At 40.3% G+C, this 25,953-nt stretch overlaps 4 protein-coding genes across 5 annotated transcripts; 3 read left to right on the plus strand and 1 right to left on the minus strand.

The window, feature by feature from the left end:
• Positions 1-1,970: 1,970 nt before the first annotated feature.
• LOC116311622 (troponin C, skeletal muscle) lies at positions 1,971-9,407 on the plus strand. Its single transcript, XM_031728788.2, has 6 exons — positions 1,971-2,096; positions 4,283-4,337; positions 4,540-4,683; positions 4,912-5,026; positions 5,543-5,679; positions 8,959-9,407. Exons 1-6 carry the CDS (start codon positions 2,094-2,096, stop codon positions 8,988-8,990), a joined length of 486 nt encoding a protein of 161 aa, XP_031584648.1. The 5' UTR covers positions 1,971-2,093; the 3' UTR covers positions 8,991-9,407.
• A 1,389-nt stretch (positions 9,408-10,796) lies between these two features.
• LOC116311623 (troponin C, skeletal muscle-like) lies at positions 10,797-14,172 on the plus strand. Its single transcript, XM_031728789.2, has 6 exons — positions 10,797-10,933; positions 11,809-11,860; positions 12,434-12,577; positions 12,862-12,976; positions 13,161-13,297; positions 13,672-14,172. Exons 1-6 carry the CDS (start codon positions 10,931-10,933, stop codon positions 13,701-13,703), a joined length of 483 nt encoding a protein of 160 aa, XP_031584649.1. The 5' UTR covers positions 10,797-10,930; the 3' UTR covers positions 13,704-14,172.
• A 2,198-nt stretch (positions 14,173-16,370) lies between these two features.
• taf13 (TATA-box binding protein associated factor 13) lies at positions 16,371-17,173 on the minus strand. The gene is made up of 2 exons (XM_031728786.2): positions 17,039-17,173; positions 16,371-16,959 (listed from the first exon to the last, which is right to left on the minus strand). The coding sequence occupies exon 2, from the start codon at positions 16,954-16,956 to the stop codon at positions 16,582-16,584; it is 375 nt and encodes a 124-aa protein (XP_031584646.1). The 5' UTR covers positions 16,957-16,959; positions 17,039-17,173; the 3' UTR covers positions 16,371-16,581.
• An 18-nt stretch (positions 17,174-17,191) lies between these two features.
• Positions 17,192-25,513, plus strand: slc35c2 (solute carrier family 35 member C2). 2 transcript variants are annotated; one of them, XM_031728785.2, is made up of 10 exons: positions 17,192-17,318; positions 18,270-18,479; positions 18,671-18,821; positions 19,404-19,467; positions 19,575-19,647; positions 20,274-20,442; positions 21,210-21,293; positions 23,038-23,213; positions 23,741-23,870; positions 24,220-25,513. In XM_031728785.2, the coding sequence occupies exons 2-10, from the start codon at positions 18,369-18,371 to the stop codon at positions 24,360-24,362; spliced, it is 1,101 nt and encodes a 366-aa protein (XP_031584645.1). In that variant the 5' UTR covers positions 17,192-17,318; positions 18,270-18,368; the 3' UTR covers positions 24,363-25,513. The 2 variants fall into 2 exon arrangements, with proteins under 2 accessions (XP_031584645.1, XP_031584644.1); XM_031728784.2 differs by lacking the exon at positions 17,192-17,318 and adding an exon at positions 17,325-17,963.
• Positions 25,514-25,953: the final 440 nt, after the last annotated feature.

Consider the following 25,953-nt stretch of genomic DNA (forward strand, 5'->3'; position numbering starts at 1 on the left):
AATAAGTACAAAATGAATAAAGTAGGGAAATAATGACAGAGAAAGACACTTAAGAGTCACACAGACAAAACAGTGAGACGAGGACAGAAAGAACACATGTGACCCAAGGAAGAAAAAAACACAGAAAGAAAAGGGCATTCTTAACCACAGCTCAAAAGTATAACACATAATAATAAGTATTTGATACCATACAACCCATTCCAACCTCTCCACCACCATGGGCAAGACTAAAGAGCTGTAAAAAGACTGTAGATCTGCACGCGGCTGGAATGGGCTACAAGACCATCAGCAAGAAGTTTGATGAGAAGGAGACAACTGTTCGTGTGATTATTCAGAAATAAAAAGAAATGACCGTCAGTCCCTCTTAGGCTGGAGCGCCATGGAAGATTAGCTCAAAGCTATACGGCAGAAGCTTATTAATGATCTGAAGACAGTTGGAACCACAGTCACCAAAAACGCCATTTGTAACACACTATGCTGTAATGGACTGAAATCTTGCAGCATATGTTCAAGAAGGCAAAGCTAGAGGCCCGTTTTAAGTTTCCCATTGAATATCTAAAGGATTCAGAGCAGGCCGAGAAAAAGTGCTGTGGTCAAATTAAACCAAAACTGAGCTCTTTGGTATCCACTTCAGTCCACTGAGGAGTCCCAAATATAACCCAAAGAACACCATCCCCAGAGTCAAGCGCCGAGGTGGAAACATGCTTTGGGGCTGTTTTTCTCGTAATGGTACAGAATGGCTTTGACCACATTGAGGAGCCAATGGACCATAAAATTGGACAAGAACCTCCTTCCCTCAATCAGAACACTAAAGATGGGTCATGGATGGCATACCAGACCCAAAAAATACTGCAGAGGCAACAAATGAGTGGCTAAAGAAGAAACACATTAGAGTTATTGAGTGGCCTAGTTAGTCTCCAGAGGTAAATCCTGTGAATAGAGCTGAAGCTTCAAGTTACCAAGTGGCAGCCAAAAAAACCAAAAGGTGAGTTTAGAGAGTTTCTGTAAAAACAGAATGGGTCATAAACCCTCCTGAGATGTGTGCAGACCTGGTGACCAAGTACAAGAAACATGTGCCAGCTGTGCTTGCCAACAAGGCATTCTCCACTCATACTAAAATACTTATTTCACTCAGTGACAAGCAAATCAATTTATGACTTATGTCAATGCTTCAGTGTGTTTTTTCTGGATTTTGTGGCTGATATTCTGCCTCTCAACTACCATAAAAACTTGAAACTATTCATTTCTTACTAAGCGAGCAAACTTAAAAGAATTATTTTCTCCACTGTGTGTAGATGTACTGTGAAGTAGGCTCTGTTGCTGATTTATGGTTATAGTGTCAGTGGGATTCTGAATGAGTTTCACTTTGACTTTGGCGCGATGAAGCCTTTTACTGACATGGTAATCAGAGGTTTGCTTTTCTGTTGATGTAATGAGAAACCACTAGCTAAAATGGTTAAGACGGGGAACAGTTGTGTGAGGTGACAGGTCTTTTTGCACAGCTCTTATGTTTCAGATGTCATAGGTGCAAGGGCAAGTCAGCAGCCTGAGGACAGGGAGGAGGGCAGATAGATGGGTTAACGGACACTGCGAAAGGGGCAGAGAATCTATGCATGCAGGGAAGTGTTAATCCGTGTGTGTGTGTATGTGTGTGTGATGTGCGCGAGCGTGCACACGCTCTGGTCCATGTGAAATCAAGTGTCGTTCTGCACTGAGATGCCCAGTTGATCCTCTGCCAAAATAACCTTCAGCTGCCTGATGCCTGCACAGTGTTTTCTTTTTTTTCAATAAATGTCAGTGAGCTTGTCTGTTATCTAAATATGGGGGATTGGACACTGTGCCACACAAGGGGATGTCCATCAGGAGATTGTAAGGGCGCACAAACTAAAACCAAATTTGATTGGCCGGCTTTTGTCTGAGGAGGGGTCTCCGGCCCAATCCTGATCATTTTTAGTAAAATGCTGGTGGGATGAGAGGGTACTTATGGAGTAGAGTAAAGTCACAGAGCTACCTGAACTGCATAGAAAGGAGACTTTCTTTCCCAGCTGTCTGTCGTTTGTACTGGTGTCTGTTGTTCAGCACAGCCTGCCACCATGGTAAGAAACCAAAAACGGACGAGGGGGTAAAGGACGAGAAGGAGGACTTAGGTTTATGATGCATCCTGAGGATTTGATTTGGTTTTCAAGGGATGAGAAGAAAAGGCAGATGACGCAGGACGGAGATAAATACCTGAAGCAAACTGGCTCTGCTCATCCAGCAAGTCCTCATCCGCATCATAACTGGATTTTATAAATCATCCTGGAATTCCTTAAATATTTGGAAATGTCATGCGGGGCACACACCTGATAGACAACAGACACACAAATTGAGTTTGTCTGACTAGTAACCTGTTGCTGTGAACTGCTGTTGACTCCTGTAACTCCTTGTTGCTGTTTGCTTACAGACTCACACTGCTTTTGTGTTCCATCACTTTGTAACTAAACTCACTACGATTGATATTTAGATTGGAGGGAGTGGTACTAAAGATAGATGTACACAGCTGAGTAAAGTGAGAAGACAAGCTGCCTTTTCTTAGTGTCCTAATTTAGGAAATTCACCTTGAGAAAATCCCTGTCAAATCCTCTCCCAAGTCTCACCTTAAAAATAGCTTTAAAGGGAAGGGGGTGGGTTTCCTTCCATATGTCGCAACATTATCAACATTTTGTCAAGGAAAACAGGGAAAAGGAGTTTTAGTTTTATTTTCTTATCTTTGCTATGCTAAGCTCTGCAAGATTCTGCTTACTAAACTGCTTGGGATCCCAATTATGTTAAAATATTAATTTAAATATAAACTTTTTTTTTTTTTTTACAAAACTTAAAAAAACCCCAAATCTGTCTCAAATTATTCCTCTTAGAAATGCTGTATAATCCACACCAGTGTTATGATCTCTTTAGAGTAAAATTCTGGTTTAACAAAGTCTGGCTGTGTATAAAAACTAAACTATTCTGTTCCTCTTGGGAAATGTTGGTCAGATGCTTTTAAATTTGTTCAGCTTTGTTTTTATTCACTGTTTTGTTTCCACTTGGCATTTGGTTAGTTTTAGGAAAAGATCATAGCTTGGTTCATGATTTTAAAATACATCCATTTACAGTATTAACACTGTGGAATAGTTACACTGTAGTGAGCATCACTGTGAGCGGTGCTGAAGAACCTGTGGGAAAAGTAGCTATAACTGCCTTGTTTTCACACATCACGTGGATTTTAACGATGTTAAAATGTTTTTGTGTTTTTTGCCCAACAAATGTACAAATGAACAAGCAAACAAAAAGAAGAAAGAATGAAAAATAATATTATTAATTGGAAAGGAGGCGATAATGGTAGTGCAATGGTAAGAGCAGAATTATTCAGTTACACATGTATCTACTAAAACAGCAGGCAATAGCTTGTTGCTACAATCATTGCTTGTGGCTAACTGATACCTAAGATTTTCAAGTTTAACTTTGCACTCTCCAGAAATATAGCTACAAAGTCATTTTTCTTGCTTTTAATAAGCCATTTGTAGTTACAACTATTAACTGCCCCGAAAACTGAAAACTGCCTTAAACTGCTCTGTGAATGCAGTTTAAGAATTATCCAATTACCGCAAAATGTACTTCAGCTAATTTTTAAATTATATGCAGTTCTCTTTCATTTCCCAACTCTGGACATCTTTCTGCTTTTTATTTTGTTATTATGTATTACTAAATGCCATTGAATTTCTTGGAAGGACTGATTTCCATTCATTTCGATGAGCAGCGTGATGAGCAGAGATTCAGACTAACTGTGATTCAGTGTTCAGTCAAACAAAAATGAAAACTTAGAGTAGCAAAATGCTTAAAGACCAAAACTTGATGATGCCTTTAAAAGTCATCATCAAGCTCTAGTCTTATGTTCTAAATAATATAACAGAACATTAATCTATAGAACATGACATGGGGGAGAGGGCGGAGGGTTAAATACACTTCAGAAGGGAGAAGTAGTTAATTTCTGAAGAAACCTTTTGTGATACTAATGTGTTGGTCCTAGACGTGTGATTTAAGCAAATGAACAAAAGAGAACGCTATATAGCTTTTCACCATTGTGATGTTATTACAGGACATAATGGCTGTCTCCCGCTGTGACAAGTGAAGGGAAAAAAGCTCATTTATCCCCTTTCTAATAGCCACTCCTTACAGCTTGTTCTAGTTATGACCTGATATCACTTATAGCATCCACTTGCCTGACTACAGATGCATTTCCACCTTTTTTTCATTTTTTTTAAAGCCCACTGACGCCCAAAGTGACGCCCGGTCCTTCCTGACTGAGGAGATGATTGCAGGTCTGTATTTTTTTTTTTTACATGAAGAAATTAGTGATAACCTTAAGTGAGGTTCCAGCAGTGATTTTCAAGTAAACTTTTTACAGTCTGTATCGTGGATGAAAATTAATGGGAAATTAATGATTTAAGTTTTGCTTAGCCAGTAAAGCCAAAAAAAAGTACTGATTTTGCCTAAATTTGAACTTTTGCTTCTCTAACCCAGAGTTCAAGGCCGCCTTCGACATGTTTGACACAGATGGAGGCGGTGACATCAGCACCAAAGAGTTGGGCACTGTAATGAGGATGTTGGGCCAGAACCCATCACGGGAGGAGCTGGATGCCATCATAGAGGAGGTCGATGAGGATGGTGAGATCATGGTTGGATAAAAATGTCTAAAAGTCTGTGTCCAGCTGTTGTCACGAGATTCCTTGTGATGAGTGAACTGAGCATTATGTGCATCCTTTCACCAAGACTTTAAGACCAATTGGTGAACTGGAGATAATCACTTGATAAGTAAACGAGACATCTCAAACTGATTCCTACCCACTAAATGTAAAACAGTAATCTTCCCATATTCATCTGTTCTGTCTTCAGGCAGCGGTACCATCGACTTCGAGGAGTTCTTGGTCATGATGGTCCAACAGTTAAAGGAGGACCAGGCAGGAAAGAGTGAAGAAGAGCTTTCAGAATGCTTCCGTATTTTTGACAAGTACGACACTAAATGTCATCACAAAGCCTAATACAGTTAATAAAGTTTTCATACATTTATGTGAAAAGCAAATTAGAATCGATAAATTAACTACTGTGTCAAATAACTAGAGAGACAAATGAGAATTATGAACACCTGTTGCTCACTTTTGTGTTAAAAGATTTAGTCTTTTTTCATGGGATTTATATCAACTTACACATCTTTATATTTGAAAATAACAAGTTATTGCAGTAATGAAATACCTTATGTCATACTTTACATGTCAGAGCCTTAAATGTTGTGGCTGACTATAGTCCCATAGCCAGTTTATTGTTACCTGACTTTTTAGCCCTGAAACAACATTTATATTAAATCAAAACTCCAGTATTGTCAGACTTAAAAGAGATCACAGACATAATTGCTTGAACATAGATACAAGAATTAGAGAAAATTACAGGCTTTAGTGTTTGTGTCAATGTAAATTGGCAGGAAGACAGGAGACTGAGTTTGAACTTGATATATATTTTAAATCTACAGGAATGGAGATGGTTTTGTTGATCGTGAGGAATTTGGAGAAATCCTTCATATGACTGGAGAAGCAGTGACAGAGGAAGATATCGATGAGATGTTTGGGGAATCTGACACAAACAAAGATGGAAAGATTGATTTTGATGGTAAGATTAAGCCTGTATTTACAGGTACAGGCAGTCAGTATTAAGGTTATATAAAAGTAAAAAGAATATTGTACTCATAAATATACATTGATTAATGTGCAATTATATCTTCCAACAAGCTGATCTCATAAAAGAGTTTATTCGCTAAGAGTCCGAGTCCAACAATGTTAGATCCACTTCAAATAAAGCTTTACTAATGCCAACTAACAGCATCAAAAACAGCAGCGCAGCAACAGTTCAGGATATCTCCAACAACCTAGCTCAGGACAAAAGTGAGCTTCACTGACTCCTCGACTTGTATCAGACTCCCGTCAGATCAAATAGATGTGGACACATATTGGCAGCTGAAGTAAACAGCAGGCTGACAGACTACTCTCACTGCAAATAATGACAGCCAGAGTTGTTTGTCCTACAGCTGATACTGTAACTGAGTCAGTTGGCTGCAATCTGCAATCTACTGACGTCCAGTGGTGAGATTTTACACACTGTACCTTTAAAGCGAGATATCACTGCTATTTACTATGCTGCATGTTTCCTATTGTTTGTTATAATAACACATAAGGAGAAAAAACAAACTAGGCTTCCTTAACAATATTTTCACTGGTTTAATTATGACAACAGTGGTGTCAGCTGCAGATTGGATATTCCTTTCTGGGATGGACTTGCAGATTTAAAGCATGCATTTGCACTGTTTTAGGGAGAGGCCCAGTACGCCTAACAAACCTGGGGTTTAACGGGAAACTGAAAACAGTTTGCTTAAGAGATAAACAAAAACATTAATAAAATCAGGCAAGTCTGGCAACCTGAAAGCAATGCCAGGAAGGACAAAAATAGACTGGAAAATGAGTCTCTGTATAACATAAAACTGTAAATCATTACATTTTGGTGTTGCTATGGAAAAACCAAACTAAGATAAGGAACCAGTGGGCAGATTTTGTAAACTCTGACTGTATATAAAAGATGACATGATGTCACCATGACGATGTCACCAAATGCTTGTGAGAGCAAGATTAGCATTACATTTATAAACTGAACATGTGCAGTACACAGGCACTGAAACCGGCTATTTGTGTCAAATATGTAACAAAATAATAAAATACTGATACTAATACACAGCCTCATACCTCACACCAGGATGTTTAATTGTCAGGTAATTGGACTAAAAAGGCTCTAAAAGACACTAGCACTTTTAATAAAGCACGAGGACGTGTTCAGCACCTAGACTCAACGAGGGTGAGACCTACCATACAGCTCTCACCTACAGTCCTCTGTGTCAGCACTGCCATCAAAGCAGCTATGCCTCTGAGCTCAAGCCTTAACAAAATCCACTGAGTTTTAGCTAAATTCATCACCCACACCCACAGTAGTCATGAACAAGGTTTTGCAACCTCTACAATCAAAAGAGCAATTTTTGCCAAGAAAACAAAAAAATCTACACTAGTCTGCATTGGGTTATAATTGCTCTTTGTCAGTTTAACTGCATTTCCCTGTGCGTTTTTAATAATACTGTCTTTTAAAAATATATAAGAAGAAGAAATGTGTGAATGAGGTTAGCAAGTTAGAGAAGGTGCTCTGCTGCCTGTCCAATAACGGGTGCAGAGGGTGGACCTCATGATGGATGACAGTTTGTTCTGTGATCTCTCCACCACAGCTTCAAATGTGTCCAGCTTGCAGCAATTTTTATCATGTTTATTACTAATATCTTTAAGAACATTAAAAATATAAATGAACCAGTTTCAGTTGTAATTCTGGTGCAACTGCAGTTTGACATGAAGCACACGAGTAAACCAGCAGCACTGGAGGTGAAGCAAAAAAAAACATGTACATATTGTTACATTTAGATTTAGATCTATAACTGAGGGGGTCTCAAGACATGCTAGTTATGTTACATCCATGCTAACCATGGCTAGTTATTAAAATAAGATTATAAAGCAACAGAATCAGAACCAGAATACTTTATTAATCCCAGAGGAAATGATGTAATCTAACAGGTGACAGACGTAGGCTATGATGCACATTTTAATGAATATAATTCATTCATTCCAAAAATAACCCGCGATAGGTGAAATCTGCGAAGTAGCCAACTTTGTTTTTTTACAATTATTATAGATGTTTTAAGGCTGTAAAACCCGTCACTACACACTTTATACACTTTTCTCAGACAACTATGAACACTTTCACACTTTTCTCTCTTGTTTAAACCCTCAAAGTTCAAACCTTTGTAGAAAAACAAGTCGAGTATGATAGAACGAAACCAAAGGCACCCGCGGTTGCCTCAAAATGTTTGGTAGATATTGCTGTTTGTTGGGGAGAAAACTTACAAACATACAGTACTGCACTTCAGAGTCACACGACTGAAAATGTATCTAAATTTGACAAGCTGAACGCATTCTGTACTGGACAGGAGACACGGCAGGAGACTGATTGACAATGGTCTACAGCCAATCAAGACAGAACAAAATGCGCTGGAAAAAAAAACAGCATCCAAAAATTGCACAAAAAAATCTGCGAAATAGCGAGGCTGCGAAAAGTAAACCGCGTTATAGCGAGGGACCACTATATTAAACTTTTTCTTAATTCAGTGAATTAGCTACATGCTTATATGATGTATATATATAATATATAAAGAATTTCTTCAATCATATATGATAAACATGAAATTGCTAACAAATTAGCATACCTAGCATAGAAACATGCCTTGGATAGTAATCAGGGGTCAGAGTGCAGGGTCAACCAAACATTTAAAATTCAAATTCATTCTTGTCTTATACCTTGCTGTGTCGTCAAAATCATTATTTGTATCGTTTTTATTTTAAACATTTTCCTACACAATATATATTTTAAATATTGGGGTGGCTGTAGCTCAGGAGGCAGAGCATCTACTAATCAGAAGATTGGTGGTTTGATCCCTGGCTGCATGCCAGATGTCCTTGGACAAGATACTAACCCCAGCTTGCTCTCCAATACATCTATTAGAGTGAGAATGTGTGTGAACGTTCGATAGAACATACTTAAGCATAGAAAAAAATGTTCTTATACAAATGGGTGAACGAGGCATGCTGTATGTTGTGTAAAGGGCTTTGAGCGCTCTCAGAGAGTAGAAAAGTGCCATATAAGGACCAGTCCATGTACGTATGGATAGGGTCTTTAGCTCCCCAGACAATAAATATGAAAATGTAGGTTAACATCTCATTTCTCATGTACAGGCTTTATCTACACTGTGTGGTGGGTTTGACAGGCAGGCCGATTGACTCATATGGCCTCTGACTCTGTTTCTAGAATTTCTGAAGATGATGGAGAATGTCCAGTAAAGACACCAGCTCTACATTCCTTGGTGATCCGTCCTCAGAGAGAAACTGAAGCACGCGTGTGATGGAAATCTACTCAGAGCAAACTCTTAATTCTAGGAGCCCGTCCACAAATATGAATAGGATAACTCTGAGATTTCAAAATGGATTCAAGTCAAACACCGCAACCCACCGCCTTTCCCCATCCTCAACCTGGGAACTTGTTGAGGATGTCTATAAATATCCATCCAAACCTTTTAAGACGAAGGCTCTCGTCCCCGGGCGCCTCCTTATGCCCACTACCCAGCTGTCCCCTTTGGCAGCTGCTGTTGCTCCAGAAATGCTACACCGCCATGCTGCCCCCGCCCTCCACTATCACACGTTGCATATCTTCTCAACCCTGATCTTTACTTTCTAAATAAACCAACTTTCTTCACCCACTTTTTGGTCATCCTTGTAAATAATTCTGCCGTGCATGCCCAACATGTCTTATATTGTTAGATTTTTGTCTCTTGTGGCCGTTCTGGGACTTTCAGATTATCTTTATCTGAATGGCCACATGATTCTCAGACACATGAACCTAGTTAGAGAGATCATTCAGATGACACACCATGCACTCTACAGCCTCCCTAGATTTGACTAAATCTTACTTCTCCAGTCCCAGATTCAAACTAGCCCCCATGCAAACTATAGTTGTATAGGTGGTACCTAATAGCCTCCCTGTCTTTTTAAACAAAAAGAAGTCTCATATTTGACAAAATATCTGTTTCTAATGAACCTCTTCCGATTTAGTCTTCTCCTAAGCCTGTTATTGCCTGCAGCCTGTTCATGAAGTAGTCTTCCAGCACAGAAGTCAATAACCCTCAGATTATAGCCCCAAGCATGAGATGCAAACCCGAGAATCAAAGGCTTGAGCTGGACATTCACAGAGTGGATGAGTTAAATCTCCCCTTGCAATGTGCAGCTCTCCCTCTGGAGTATATAGTCTGCAAGCCCCCCCACCACCACCACCACCTCTCAAAAGCACCTCCCACCTTCCTTTGCTCCTCTTCTCAGTATCCTGTCCTCTTTTCTGGTCTCTTACCTTGGGCCCCTCCCTTGGGAACTGCACACCATATAAGGAGCAGCTGGTTGTGTTTAATAAGTTAAGTAGCAGCAGGGTCTGAAATCTGCCAGCTATTCAGGGCACCTCTAAGGAGGGGTTAGAGGTCTGGTCTCACAGCATTTTCCTCTTGGTTTAGAGTTTCCCATCCAGATTGAATCTCCATCACCACAAAACCCAAAGCCTACTCACTAATCTTCGGCTCCCCCTTGTTGTTTTCTGTCTTGTATTTACAAGGTGAAATAGAAATCAACAGTACACTGACATGCATGCACTGATGTGAGCAGTGTGCCAGATTTGTGTTTGTATTTTATTCTTTTTAATGGAGAGTGGACATCTTGTTTTAGGATCTCACTACTGAGAGTTGGAACGGGGCCTTTCTAGGAAGAATGGTCCTTTTTTATTTATTTTACAGAAAATTCTGTATTTTCAGTTTTCTTTCTTACTGGTTTTCCAAAGTGAATTCTTTGAAAGTAAGCTGGGGTTCCTTCTCATATCCAACATCTGAGGAGAATCTCAGTGTGATGCTTTCATGCATTTCCCCCACAAACTTTGCATCTCCTCTCATTTCAAAACGTATGCTTTACTTCTTTAGCATACTTAAAACCACAACTTCAATAAAGTGGAGCATTCACCTCGAAAATGTGATTGGCTTGCCCTGGCCCCAGAACCCTAAAAGTTCAGGATACTAAATCTGGAGGCCTGTGAGAGGCAGGGGGCGGGACCTCCTTGTCCCGTTTAAAGTGTCTCTGAACCATCACTTGACGTCTAGTCTCTCTGTTGGGGTGCACACGGATTGACCACTCCTTTGGGCTTTTCTTTTATCCTTGGATATTTGGGGGGGAAAAGCTAATCCACAAGCATGGTAAGACCAATCAGTTGTGCAAATGACCAGTTCAGCTATCGGCTGATTTCATTAGAGAGTGAGCAATAAAGGCATGTGAATGTGTAAAAATCATTAGTTGAGTTTCTGAGAAGCATATTTCTTTCTGTTGGTGTTGTTCAGATATAAATATGCTGGCTTCCCCTTAAATAGTTTTTTTTTTCTTTTTAGTAATTTTTTTTCCACGTAGTTTTTTTTTTTTTTTTCCCTCTGCTGGTTTTTAGTTAAATTGATATAAAATATGCTCAAACTCATATTTTAGCCAGTTATCTGTTGTAAATAGACTACTTTTAATCCTTGTGGGAAGTTAACGCTGGGTGTTGACGGGCAGGATGGGTGTCAGCTGGGAAGGTGCTGATTCTGCTTAGGCAACAAATTCCTCAGGATTGGATGTCTGCAGGCCTTATACAGCGAAGCTAATGTGTTGAGCCTGAAATAGCCGGACTAATTTTCATCAAGCTCAAGAATCCTTTGGAGATGCACCCATATTATCCTGTGACTTGGGATAGCATGTTTCAGTATCATTGTTACAAACATTAATCACTCTGTTACGAAAAAAATACAATCTCGAGTTTAAAATGGGAGTGCTGAATCTCTGATCTGTATCATCTGTACTGTGCGTAAAAGTATTGTAAAAGTATTTTTACGCACAGTGGAGGTGATACGGATATCATTGTAATTTAAAGGGGGGAAACAACTTTTAGGTTAAGTTGTTTAAGACGAATAGAAAATATTATAAAAATTATTTTCAACGCCCTTGCTCGGCTAAAATAAGCAAGTTTAATTGGAACAATCAATTAAGCCTAGATGAAACCTGTAATGAGTGAAGTGATGCACTGGACCCTGCTTTCTTCCAGACTGACGCGCAACAAGAGGCCCGCTCCTACCTGAGCGAGGACATGTTGGCTGGTGAGTACAGTAACTAGTTCCTTAGCCTAAATAACGCCATTACTCTAAGCTATTAAATGATACACGTGTGATACATGTTTTGAATTATACCACCCTTAATGCAATCACGCAATAAGCCAATCAGTTCTACTTCCAAACATTTTTTTCTACCAGCAAGAGCTCCTACAGCCTTAAGAGAATGCGGACTCTTTTAAATCCACGGCGTGAAGCCAGATGGAGCAAACTGGTATGAAAGAAAAGCCAAGAATACCACAATGAAAATTATTCACAAAGAAGCGGACAGTTTTTCAGTCGATAAAGGCAAACTGGGGTGTTATTTTAAAGGATAATGGTGTCCCATTGCGACGATAAATGCTCAAGAAAAAAGAACAATAATAATAATAAAAAGAACGTTACAATGGGACACCATTATCCTTTAAAATAATTCAATTGAATTATTTTAAAGGATAATGGTGTCCTATCGCGACGATTAATGCTCAGGAAAAAAGAACAATAAAGAAAAAGAACACTAAACTGAGAAATGAGACCAGGTTGGAACAAGCACACGCGTTCATTCAATTGTCGTTTCTCTAGAGTTCAAGGCCGCCTTTGACATGTTCGACACCGATGGTGGCGGTGATATCAGCACCAAGGAGTTGGGTACCGTGATGAGGATGCTGGGCCAGAACCCGACAAGAGAGGAGCTGGATGAGATCATCGAGGAGGTCGATGAGGACGGTGAGAAACGGGAAATGTAGTTTATGCCTGATGGCGACACAGCAGACCAGCTGTGCGCCGTAAGTGTTTTTACGCACAGGGACACTTTATAGTAATTCAGTAATTAGCCGGAGAGGTGGTGGTGCTTCTAAACACCCCGTCAACATGACATTTTACTGCACTAGCAAATTCTGGGCTGTTCTATTAAAGTCCCGGTGTTTCCATGCGTAAAACGGTCAACAAAGTTATCCGGACAATGGGTTGATCTGGTGCTTATCGATCACGTGGCTCCACTAAACCCTCAGGTAGCGGCACCATCGACTTCGAGGAGTTCTTGGTCATGATGGTGAGACTGATGAAGGAGGACCAGGCCGGAAAGAGCGAGGAAGAGTTGGCAGACTGCTTCCGTGTGTTTGACAAGTACGCTCGTGCTCACACTATTTCCACTAATCCTTTGTGTGTGTGCGTGTTCGTGTGTTTGTTGCATGTGTGCGTGTGTGTGTGTGTGTGTGCGCGCGTATGTGTGTTTTCTTTTGTTTTTTTGTTGCCACATCACCTTTACTCTACCTTTACATTCACGCACATTTTGTTGTCCTGCGCGCAGGAACGGCGACGGTTACATCGACAGAGAAGAGTTTGCCCTTATCATCCGCAGCACCGGCGAGGCCATCTCAGAGGAGGAGATCGATGAGCTCCTGAAGGATGGAGACAAGAACAACGACGGCATGCTGGACTTTGACGGTATGTGTAAAATGAAAATGATGAAGCTGTCAGCACACTTATTATTGAAGATTAAAGAGTCTCTATGAAGGAGGTTGAGAGTACATGAGGGGGGGAAATCCTGTTTATTAAGAGGCTGCAGCTTTGCTAGAGTACCAATAAGCTGTATCAGTCTTGTTCTATGGCATATCAGGTTTTACAGTCAGACTTTAGGGACCGTATTGTTGTCTACTAGGCTGTGTTGTACAGTTCCCACACTCCTGTCATCATCTTAAAATCAAATTACACCCTTCCTGCTTGAGCTGAACTGATACTTGTTCCTTTACAGTTTATTCAAGTAAATAAAGAAATGGATGTAAAATGTAATGCTGTCCAATTTCTCTTTTCTTTATCAGAATTCCTCAAGATGATGGAGAATGTGCAGTAGAACAAGAAAGACTCATGGACATTCCTCCACCCTTCTGTGAACCCCCATTCTGACCCACTCCCTCCTTCTCCCTCTTGTCCACCTGGTTCACTGCCTTTCTTCTCCATCCTTATAAAAGTCCTCAACAGACAGCTAGAGCACCCAGTGGGGGGTCGCTGGCTGGGCAACATCTTTTCCCTGGCTCGCTTGTAAATGCAGACATCCCCTAGATGCCATGCTGACACCCAGCCCTGTAACAGGACAGCAAGGCTGCAACAGGGTTTTTTTTTTCACTGCACACAGCTTTTGCAGTACGCATGGCATGTCGTGCCATCAGTGACCCCCTCCCCCTCTCTGCTGGTAAAGCTCTGATCTAGATGTAGTCTAGATAGACGGGCAGCCTGTTACCCGCTGCTTAGACCAATTAATTCAACCACTTCACTGTACAAAGAAGTAATTTGCTTGAAATAAATGAACTAACACATGCTCACTTGTAGTTGGTCTGTCATATTTATGGTCTGTGTAATAATTTTGTTTTGAGGAATATTAATAAAATCTGTTTCTTTTCCTCTTTTTGTCCGTTTTGTTCTGACCACAGCCAGTTTTGCTTTTAAAATAACCAAAAGCCTCGACTGAGGTCAGAATTATTTGGACATTACGGACAGTCGCAAAACCTCAGTTCATCACACATGTGGGCACAGATGAGGTCGGCATCATGTCTAGTATTCCTGGCTGTGTTGATAAAGTTTAATTGCGGGTTGCAAACTGTCTGCTTTGACAAATGTTTACGACACCTTTTCATAAAAAGTCTGGAACACTCCTGTTTTTGAATGCCAGCAACTTGCTCCTGAAAAGTTGGGACTGGAACATGTTTCCCACTGTGTTTAACAGCCCTCTGTGAGTGTTTGGGAGATGATGACACCAGCTGCTATAATTTTACAAGGCAATGGGCTTTTTTGGGTTAGTTTTTCCATTCGTGCTTGACATTCAGCTGCTCAGCAGTTTGTGGCTTAATTTCCTGTATTGTGATTTTTGTTTCATTACCACAGCGTGTCCAGAAGGGGGACATGAAGAGCAACCCTCTTTGTGTCATTTACACAACCTTTCTTTAGATACTTCACATACATTTGAGGATTCAATCTGTGGGTTTAAGTTAAATACTTAATTTTTTTTTACTTATTCAAAATAAAATTATGCTTAAATTCTTGTGCAGATCCACTCTTCACGTATCAGATTGGTAACACAGCACAATGCTGTGCTTTAAAACAAAAGTGTTATGAAACACACATTCACCACAGAACCACGCTGTTATAAATCACAGTGCTTGAGCACTGCCCTACTGAAATAAGCTCCAGTGACCTATAAAATGGAGCTGCTGAACTTCGGATCACTGGACAGCTGCTTGTCTGCTTTCTCCCTCCAACACCAACAGTTACAATTGAAGGGCTTCACCTCTAGCTACTGGTGAGCTCATTAGCGAAGGCTGTCTGATTTATAAAATACTGTATATTGTGTCCTCGTGCGATTTCCAGCAGTGTCTTTGAACCTAATGCCCACAGAGGACCTAACGTGCATGGATTTCCACTTTGCCTGAGTTCTTTAACTCTGTAACGCCAAGAGAATCGGATAATATTTGAAAGATAGGTTTTGTGAGATTTTAAGACCTCTGCATCACCACTGAAAAACATAAATAAGTTCCAGCAAATAAATAGAAGAAAATAAACTGTAGAAAACTAAACAGAAGAAATAACAGTTTAACATAAACCAGTGACACACTCCGGGGCCTGATCAACCCTGGCGGGGCCTTCTTGGATGAGGGTGTCTAGCGATAATGACTGAAACACCCGATGAATCCAAGGTCCACTACTGACCATGTGTCCCAAATGTTAATATGATAATCTAGATCAGATCTCTAATCCCTAAACCTAACCAAGGAAGGAAAAAGATGGCAGATTAGCTTGGGTAAAAGACCGAAAGTTGAGGCACACAACGATGTGTGCCGCTGGTTTCTGGGCTGCCTTTCCTCATAACAGCCATCCCTCAAGATTTTCACCATTTAAAGCAATGCATTATCAGGGATTGTAACATCTAGTCCTTTTACTGAAGCCACAATAGACTACCAGATGTTGCAAATGGGATTCAAATTTAAACTCACATTGCAAATTGATATTTCTCATTTTAATAAATTAATGACGAAGCTCAATAAACACTCCAGTTTCAAATTATATTAATTTTTCTGACAATGATTTCATAGTTCAGGCTTGTCAGGGTTAATGCGTTCAAGTGAAAGGAAGGGGAGTGTTTCTTCATTAAATACATTTTTTCTGTGATTGTTTGATGTTTCATCTGCATTTGTGGATACTGTGACCACAAACGCAGTCCATGCAGTGATTTACACTAAAAAACCAAAAATAAAGCCCCATCCTTTAAATTGTATGCTAAGAAATGTTAAACTGTTGAGCTCTTTAACACCTAAGTCCCTCCGATTGCTGAACCCTGTTCACTCCTAGAATCCTATTAAAAGAACCACAAACATCAAATTGGGTCATTTTTTTTAAACAACTGAAAAACTCATTTGTTAACATTTGTGAGTTCACTGTTAATTTTTTTAAGCCGATTTCAAAGATTTCTTGTTGTGATGCTGAATAACGGGGTGTTTGCGCACAAGAAATTAAGATGAGGACCTGGTCACTTTAAAACTATTGGCAAGTCGCTTTATTTTACTTAACCAAAAAGTCTGAATTCAAGCATATACACTGAAATTTCTTGTTTTACTGTCTATAAACACACACGAGACACAAACATGCAGTCTGAAGACTGAAGAACTGACGAGCAAACGTACAGTAAATTTAAAGAAACAAAGGTCACGGGAGGAATAACAAACAGTCCCGTTGTGATTTTAAGAGCCATAATTTGCTTCATCGAAAGCTTTCCGAGCTCTCTTCAACTCCTCGTTCATGGTCAGCAGATCTTTGACTCTAGCAAACTTCCTGGGATCTTTGCGAATGAGGAAAACGATGTCCTCCACCTGGACGCGACCCTGGCGCCCGATAGACATGGCCTTGTGGGTCATTTCCGTGATAAACTCGATCACCAGATCCTCCAGAATATCCACAGACTCCGTGTAAGGGTTCTGGTCATCTCCAAATCCGTACATCATGCACCGGAGCTCCTTGGAGAAGAGTCTCTTTCTCTTGCCGTAGCCGACATCCACCCCGCCGGAGCCGTCCTCCAACTCTTCGTCGAAGCCTGGCTCGTCCTCCTCCTCCGCCATTTGCTGAAAAACACCCGCAAGCGTTATTCTAAACCTCAACATTACCTGCTCATTGTTAAATACGCGTTAACATTAAACTTACCTTGTGCTTGTTCACAACTGTCTCACAACAACAGCTTGTTATGTGCGCCGACTTCCGCTTTTGTTTCCTTGACTGAGGAAGTGGTGGTTTGTAGAGGAAACAGACAGGGCTAGAAATCACAGATACTCCCCCTTGTGGCCATCTCTCGCCAGTGTTTAAATTTACTCGTGTTATTCGCCAACACAGCTGAGGCGGTAATGCTCATTTACGTTGGTTGCCAACCGCCGTTAAACACAAAGACGACGAAGAAGAAGAAGTGAAGAAGCCAACACAGCTGACGGTGAGTTTCCTTTAAAGCGCGATCTGTTTGATTGTATCGGAAGATCGAACTTAATTTAATATCGCCGGGTTTATGCGGGAATCGCCGACACGTAGCTTGCTTAGAATGTAAAAAAGCTACATTCACGTGTGTTTAAACTAAGCTATTTTCATTTGGTTTTACTTTAGCTAAACCCTAGACCTAGACAAACTATGCACAAAGGGCGATGACAAGTTGGCGGTGTGAGTGGAAACAGAAGCATTGTTCATGTGGCTGAACAAGAACAACACCTCACAGCTAACGTGGAAAGAAATGGATCTCGGTGCTTGAACAGAGGGTTCAGATTCCAAGTAAACACTGAGAGCCTTATCGCAAGGGCTCAGCACGTGCACGTTGCCGTGAGTAAGTGACACGTCCCCGTGGATCTTGCTGTGGACTCCTGCCCCGCCAAGTGATGTTCAAAGCTTATCTCAGTCAACCGGATTGAGTATTATAGCTAATTACTGACCTGATAATGTTAACAAGTTAATATAGATGCTAAATGGCAGGCCAATGTTAGCTAATGAACTATAAGGCAAGTTAACAAAGAAACCAGTTTAACCTATAAAACGTAGCAGCTATCCAGTGAGCCTTCCTCTCTCAGTCACTCTTGGAGGACTGTTGCTGGTGAGTTCGTCTGCTGGGGCTGTCTGATGTTCCTGTTAGTTAACGCACAGTGTTTAAGATTAGCACAACATTGTTACCAGCTGCTTATCCGCTAGCAGACGCAGTTAAGAGATTGCTAGTAGCTGATAACGTTTAATTTGAGCTAAAATGAATGTTGCCGTTATGCTAACATTGTATCAAATAGGTTTCGCTTAAATTCTGTCTGAGCGCCTGTTCCACTAACTGGCATTAATGTGCACAAACGCAGTCCTGCTGTAACCTTGTTTTTCTTCTCTGCGGTGTTTCTGTTCCTTTTCTGCTGTAAAGAGGTCTGGTATGGCTGTTCGGGGAGGATGTGGGTTCAGGTCGGAGATGGCCCCTCTGCAGTAGCTGTGTGTTGTGGACAGCTGGTCCTGGCAGTCCTGTATGGCGTGCCCGGTCCAGTTCCTGTGCAGGGGGCTGCGCACTGTTGGATTAGTTCTTCTCTACTATGTCTTCTCTATAGGCATCACATTCTATAACAAATGGCTAATGAAGGTGAGTAAAGAAGCTCATACAGCCATGTCAGTTTCCTATAACATGCTTGGTTGTATTAAAGGTGATTAATGAAAATAAGCACCTGAGGGCGCTCTGCTTTGCTTGTCTGGGAGTCTCCTGGATCCTGAGAAGGAGACCTACACTGACTAGGCCATCCTAGATGACCCCAGCTGTCTCTCTCCCTCTCTCAGGGCTTCCATTACCCCCTCTTCATGACTTTAGTTCACCTCACCATCATCTTCTGTCTGTCAGCTCTGACACGACAGGCTGTGCAGTGGTGGACAGGGAAACCTCGTGTTACTCTGAGGTGGAAAGAGTACCTCAGAAAAGTAGCACCCACAGGTGAGTTTTATCTTGAGTCGGGAGGCTGGTGATTTAGACAAGGGACAGTCGCCTCTTATTGGGTTCACCGATTGACTAAGCTCTGCGGAATGCTTCGTCTAAAGTCTGTGTGGAGAGAATAAAAACAGCAACCCTGAGGAGACTGATGAAGATATGTAAAAGCAAGCGCATTAAATGAACCGTTCCAAACCAGTTTTGCCTCGTATAAACTAAAATTCTGCCCAAACTTAAGTTGTAATAAGATCAGTTGAAATAATCCCACACTGAGGAAATTTACCTGTTAGAACAGCAAAAGAGTCAGAAGGAAAAAGTGAGTCAAAGACTGAGAAAAGCAAAAATTCAGAGTAATTAAATCAAAAGTAATTAATATTTTGTTCCGTTGTGCTGTATACACTAAAACAACATCAAGGTGATTTTAATATGTGAATAAAGGGCAGTGGGATTGATTATATACATGTATTTTTTTTTTTTTAGTGGGTATTTGTGCTCTAAATGCAGTGAAATGAGTGGTTTTAACTGTGTTTAAGTTTTAAAATGAACCTGTCATCCTGTACTTCTAAGTTCTGTCCTTCTTACCCGCAGCCATCGCAACAGCGCTGGATATCGGACTTTCCAATTGGAGCTTCCTCTTCATCACCATTAGCCTGTAAGTTTGTGGTTTGGAGATTTTTATTAGAAGCTCAGTATTTTATCTTAACCAGTCACTGTATTGTTCCTTACATATTCTACGACTTTTATTTTGTGTCATTCAAGGTATACCATGACCAAGTCCTCAGCAGTGCTGTTTATCCTGTTTTTCTCTCTGGTCTTTAAACTGGAGGAGCCGGTGAGTGTACCGATCACATGACGCTGACAGCAGTGCTAACAGTGCAGTTTTGTCTTCACTTTAATGTCACGCAGACACAACTGGAGAATTAAGCATGCTTCTTATACAGGCAAAATGATACAAGAGGCAATTCTTTTAGTCTGTTTTCTCGATTGTGGTGCATTGCACAAAGCAGGCATCCAGCAACGTTCACAAAGTGCACTGTGGCTGTAGCAGAACATGAGAAATTTCTAATTTGAAAACAGTGCTGCACACGCAGCGGTGATGGATCGGTTATAAATATGCCAATTTTTCTTAATGGTGTCATAGCTTAAAGATTCGATTCAGTTCAACTTTATCTATATAGCACCAAATCACAATAGTCACTCACTATGAGGCGTTTGAGCTCTCACTTCAGTTTTGTATCACTTCCTGTTACAGAGCACAGTGGTGTTTTGTGTAGCTTGACTGGGGTTTCATCACATGAGCAGTAATGAGCAATCCTTACCTCTTGTCTAATCTCTCCTCTAGTTTGTGCTTTGTTCTGTTCTTCTTTTATCTGCCATCCTGTTTCTTTCTTCTTCTTTTTTCTGTTCAATTTTAACTTGAAACTGCTGTGTCATTGTCTTTTCTCCCTTTTAATCCAGAACCCATTTCTGATCCTGGTGGTCCTGTTGATCTCCTGCGGTCTCTTTATGTTTACCTTTGAGTCGACCCAGTTTAACCTGGAAGGCTTTATTCTGGTGCTCCTAGCATCCTTCATAGGGGGGATTCGATGGACCCTCACTCAGGTCCTCACGCAGAAAGCAGAGCTGGGTAAGTGTTCAGTCACTGTGGAGTGAGGGCTTCCAGAGAGGTTAAAAAGTCTATAACCTGGAGCTACACCAATTAATTTTGGGTTGTGGCTTTCATCAGGTATACAGTAAAACATGATACACACACCATTTCAAAGAGGATTGGTGTGAAATACAAAAAAAAGAAAACAACTATCAGAGAGACCCAAAATATCTTGTTATGTGGTTTCAACCTAGCCGTCATCCTTGAATGGTCTACAAAAAGTTAACAAGATCCACCAGTGATGGCTCTAATGCAGGTTTTGACACAACATTAACAGCAGGTAAAGTGGGGTTGTTGCTTCCCACTGTCTTTCCTCTGAGTTTATTACAGCAGCATCCATCCATAAGTATTTACAAAGTAAAACACATTGAAGCCCAACAGCAGTAACTTTAACTATATGCCAGGCTTGTAAAACACTGATTTAAAACTCTGCTATGATTTGAGATTTCCCAGCGGGGACACAGTTCCCTCTTATTTTTATCTTTTTCATGCTGCACTGTTTTAGGTGCAATAATAATTAATGTGCAATAATAACAGTGTGCAATACACATAACACTTATTCTTCTTTTTTATTTCTAAGTTAATATACTGTGTTGTGTTGTTTGTGTTGCGTTGTGATGTGTCATATCGTGTCGTGTTGTGTTATATGTAGTGCCGACGTAGGACAGTTTTTCCAATTTCATTGTACTACTGTACTATGTATGACTGTGCAATGACAATAAAGAATTATCTTATCTTATCTTTAGGCCTTCAAAACCCAATAGATGCCATGTACCACCTCCAACCTCTCATGTTCCTTGGGCTCTTTCCCCTCTTCCTGTTTAATGAAGGTGAGTATAGAATAAGTTCATTTTCTTTCATGTTTTGTCGCTGTCGCTCTGTAGCCCCTAATTATGGCATTACAAGTCTTTTGAAAACCTTTACAGACCCCACTATGCAGTGTGATGGTCATTTTCCATTTAAGAAACTGATTAAGTGTCAACAAGGTGTCTATTCTGACACCCACACCTCATTTACATGTAAATAGGAAATAGTTCACATGTGTAATAGATCAGCAGTAGTTTCTCAAGCCCAAGACCCAACGTGTAAAAAGTAGTGAAATTTAGAACACAGACCTGATTGGTTTCGGGTTTATGACTTGAGCACAACACAACAGCCAGTGTGTTGAAATTCCAAATATGCTGTAGCACCCTACGAGCTCTTCTCATTTCTCTCCTTTGAGCTCCCATGTAAAGTCTCTCCTCCGTACTCCCACATGTACATCAGTTGCAGTGCAGAATCTTAAAGGCTGTCTCAATTCCTAAAACGTATGACATGGTAAACAAAGGCAGAGATCCATGCGTCACATTGTGCCACGCTGTGAATGTAATTACTGGCCCAGTTTTTTGCTTTTAATGTAGCCACAGTTCTTTTCACCGACACTGCTTTAAAGGCTGCAAGAATCTCGCGTTTTGTTAAACTCCTGTTGCCTCGTCTTCTCTCTCCTCGCGGTTCATCCTGGCCTGGCAGATCAGAGATGACATGGGAGCGAGAGGATGGGGCACAGGAACAAGAACAAACAAGTGTGTGGGACAAGTATGCATTTGTGGACGTTGGAGTGGAAGGGGATTGTTTGAGGTGTGGTCCAGCTGCCTTCACTTCAGATAAATGATATCCCAAATTATTTATAATTTATAAAAAGGAATTTACGAGAAGTGTTCTCACTGTGCTTAAGAGACGTTACATTTGATTATTTTGAATGAATTTTTTATTTTGAAAAATCACTTCACTGATGCAGTGTACTGTAAATGCACTCCATCACAGAGGTGTATTTCAGCCAGCTGGTATCATTCAGCTGACTTATCAGAGTCAACTGAATGATATGATTTTTGGCAGTTCTGAGCATGAGGTGGCGTCCATGTGAATAATCTGCCCTGACTGTGGTAATAGAGCTGTGTTCAAAGAGTGGGACTGATTTCAGCTCGATACGAAGGGCAGCCTTACTGAGGGGATACTGGACTTCTCAAAAGACATGAGTGGGTGCCCATTAATCAAGCAGCTGCTACAGGGCTTTGATAATTCTCCACTTTCTGCAGCTGAGCTGAACCCCTGAGAAACTACTGCTGATCTATTACACATGTGAACTATTTCCTATTTACATGTTAATGAGGTGTGGGTGTCAGAATAGACACCTTGTTGACACTTAATCAGTTTCTTAAATGGAAAATGACCATCACACTGCATAGTGGGGTCTGTAAAGGCACATCAGTCCTGATGTAGCTCAGTGACGGAGGGCCTCTGCTTTTGTGCCACAGTCAAGCACGTAACATTGCACACCAGAGATGTAATCTACAAATAAAGCACTGCTGATTGAAGCAGAAGTGGCAGTGTGATTCACCACATGCCTTTCATTATGAGAACAAAAAGGAATTCTTTTATAAAATCTCTACAAGATATTGGACTTTCAAAAGACATGAGTGGGCAAGCCCTATAAGCAGTCTGTGGAAAACTATTGTAACTGCGTAACTGCCGATCTACCTGGAGTGCTGCCACTTCTAAAAGAATCTGTCCTGATTCTTTCCTCTGTGCCTGCAGGGCTGAGCCTCAGCACCTCAGAGAAGTTATTCCGGGTGACGGAGCTCTCGCCTCTCCTGTATTCCCTCTTCACATTAAGCATCGGCGGTTCACTGGCCTTTGGTTTGGGCTTCTCTGAGTTCCTGCTGGTCTCCCGAACCTCCAGCCTCACCTTATCCATATCAGGGATCTTTAAGGTAATTACTTACTTTGTGTTGTCAACATCTTTTTTTCACCTCCAGCTGGTGGATGGCTGCCACTAGAAGTGCCTTGAGGTGACTGTTGTTGTGAATTGGTGCTATATCAATTGAATTGAATTAAATTGGTGAAGCCAAAGAAAGTCTGTCCGTAATACCAGAGCCATAGCTGAGTTTAATATGGGAGGTTGCGTTTCTTTTGGTGCTTACTGTGAGCTACTAAAGCAGTTATGTGTAATCTTTGTGGATGTTCTGACAAAACAGAATCTTCACTAGGGCTTGGATCTAACATATAAAAACATCTTTATTATGAAAATCAACTTTATTGACTAAGTATGTCTACACATATGTTTTTTTTGTTTTGTTTTTTTTGCTGTCAGTGTACTTACTTGGTGAAAGTGTAAATATTTTATAAAAATGTTATGCAATAAATAAGGGATGGTTACTGTATATACATGAGGACTTGGGGTTTTTCAGAGCTGTCTAATGAAGTCTTCTCCTTTGTTCCTTGTGTTGATTTCCTGCAGGAAGTGTGTACTCTGCTTTTAGCCACTTTTCTGATGGGAGACAAAATGAGTATGCTTAACTGGCTGGGATTCGCTGTGTGTCTGTGTGGTATTTCATTACACGTGGGACTCAAGACATATTATTCCAAAAGTAAGTTTTATTTACGTTTTCATCATATTTGCTGCTCTACATCCTAAAAATATAAAAATACTCAAAAATCATTTTTTTTAAATGGCATATAAGTAAGCTCCTTTTTAGTAAAATCCAGAAATTTTGAATATGTAAATTTTTTTGTTTCAAGTTGCATTTCTGGGTGAGAATGTGCCTTTATTCACCAAACAGTCTGTTCTCCGATTTCTAGTTTACATATCACATTTTCTACATGTAATGTCACAGTTTTCTTCAGAATCCTTAAAAAGGAACGCAAGTTTACAGAGAGAAAGGAGACTTTGCAGAGTGCTGACCATGCTGATGGTGTAAATTTTCTATTTTCCATCAGATAAGGGTCCTTCTTTAAGGCAGCTCAAGAGTAAGAGCCCAGAACTCGAGCTGCCGTTACTGCAGCGAAATGGGGATGAAAATAAGGACTCGGCTACTGATGAATGTGATGATGAAGAAGAAGAAGAGATCACTCTACACTGACAGGACTCGGACACGGTCTCCATGCTGCACATTCCTTCCCTACTCTTGTGTTAGATGGTTCGAACAGTGATGTCAGAGAAGTGTTTCCAGGTTTGGGACTCTTTGTCCCCACCACGAGTCACAGTCTGGCTCAGGGCCTCCTTATGGGCTCTATATTTACATGATACTTTAAACGTGGCACAGTTGATAACATTTTACCTTCAAAATGTAGCAGATGCATGCATGCATTAACAAAGCACGAATGTGTGGAGAGCAAAGGAGTAAACTCCAGCTTTAACAGGACACTTTGGCACCTCGACTCTGGTGGATCAGTTCTCCGTCAGCTCTGCAGTGAACACATATTCACACACCATTTCATATATTTGACCGCTGACAAATTATTATGGATAATTTATTTCATGGACAAATGCTGATGAGGCAGAGTGCAAACTTTTATATTATAAGTTATTGATGGTAAAAATGGATTACTGTGCTTCCTTTGATTCTTATTTCTTTGGTTGGCTTTGTAATTAGATTTAGATAATGAAAGACTGCAGGGGTTCAGTGAATTAAATCCTGAGGTTACTTTTTAGTTTAGTCAGTTAACTGCCATCAAAATTTCATTTTAAAAAAATTTATTGTTTTGCGTTCTTTGGGGCTTCGGGTTTTTTTTCCAATTAACAATCCCAAACTCAGAGATAATCAGATTGATTTTGTATTGTTTGAATCAGCTGTTTAATGCATGAAGGTCTCTGTATGTCAGAGATCTCAATAATGATAAAGTACTAAACATTACAAAGACACTAGTCAGCTTTTACAGAGCTCAGATTGATGTCAGGACTTTTGCTTAAAATTCGAACTTTGCTAATGGAGTTAAAATATTCATTGATTGCATATTTTAATGTGTTGAGTTGAAGAGTGTTTATTGAATTGGACAATAATTGTCTACAGGCTTTTTGAGTCATAATTTGATTTGTCATGAATAGTGAAACTGACCTTTAATGTGCCTTATAAACAGATGGAAGGAACTATTTTAATAACTGATGATGATTTTGTTAGAGTTTAAAGCCATTTCTAAATGTTTGTTTTTGTTTTTTTTGTCATGATTTTCTTTAAATGCAGTGTTGTTTGAGTGTTATTTCAGAAAATAAACTAAAAATTGGTTTTCGTTACTTTTGATATTCCAGAGGTTTCTGTTAACGATCATGGAGATGTTTGCTCGATCCCAGAGTTACTCTGTTGTAGGATTAATCCAAACCAGAGGCATAAAGACGTGCTGTGTTTGGTCACAGAAAAACTGAGTCATTCTTTAGATGATGTGACCTGTGCACCACCTTAATCTCAACTTCATGGAGCCGACAGCAGACTATGCAGGGTTACAGAGACGAGACATGGAAACACCCTAAATCCAAGGAGATAAGGAAAAAAAAAAAATTAGTGAATTGGTGCAATTTCAGAGACATCTTTATGTCAGTACTTATGGACTGAGTTACGAGTCCATGTTCATTGCAGTGCCTTGGTTTATCTACACTTCACTGGTTCTGTGTTGGTTGAATCTAAAAGTTAAAAAACACTGAAATCTAATATTTTTTCCTCTTTACTGCAAATGTAT

Source organism: Oreochromis aureus, linkage group 20, assembly GCF_013358895.1.
Source record: "Oreochromis aureus strain Israel breed Guangdong linkage group 20, ZZ_aureus, whole genome shotgun sequence".
Taxonomy (NCBI): domain Eukaryota; kingdom Metazoa; phylum Chordata; class Actinopteri; order Cichliformes; family Cichlidae; genus Oreochromis; species Oreochromis aureus.

What these genes read in the sequence shown, in the direction of transcription:
- LOC116311622 (XM_031728788.2), top strand. An exon ending in GACTGAGGAGATGATTGCAG is followed by an intron (nt 4,338 to 4,539) that starts GTCTGTATTTTT and finishes TCTCTAACCCAG; the next exon opens with AGTTCAAGGCCGCCTTCGAC. An exon ending in TGCTTCCGTATTTTTGACAA is followed by an intron (nt 5,027 to 5,542) that starts GTACGACACTAA and finishes TTAAATCTACAG; the next exon opens with GAATGGAGATGGTTTTGTTG.
- LOC116311623 (XM_031728789.2), top strand. An exon ending in CGAGGAGGTCGATGAGGACG is followed by an intron (nt 12,578 to 12,861) that starts GTGAGAAACGGG and finishes CTAAACCCTCAG; the next exon opens with GTAGCGGCACCATCGACTTC. An exon ending in CGGCATGCTGGACTTTGACG is followed by an intron (nt 13,298 to 13,671) that starts GTATGTGTAAAA and finishes TTTCTTTATCAG; the next exon opens with AATTCCTCAAGATGATGGAG.
- taf13 (XM_031728786.2), bottom strand. Translation starts at nt 16,956, where the DNA reads ATGGCGGAGGAGGAGGACGAGCCAGGCTTCGACGAAGAGTTGGAGGAC.
- slc35c2 (XM_031728785.2), top strand. Translation starts at nt 18,369, where the DNA reads ATGGCGTGCCCGGTCCAGTTCCTGTGCAGGGGGCTGCGCACTGTTGGA. An exon ending in CACGCAGAAAGCAGAGCTGG is followed by an intron (nt 20,443 to 21,209) that starts GTAAGTGTTCAG and finishes TCTTATCTTTAG; the next exon opens with GCCTTCAAAACCCAATAGAT. An exon ending in CCTCTTCCTGTTTAATGAAG is followed by an intron (nt 21,294 to 23,037) that starts GTGAGTATAGAA and finishes CTGTGCCTGCAG; the next exon opens with GGCTGAGCCTCAGCACCTCA.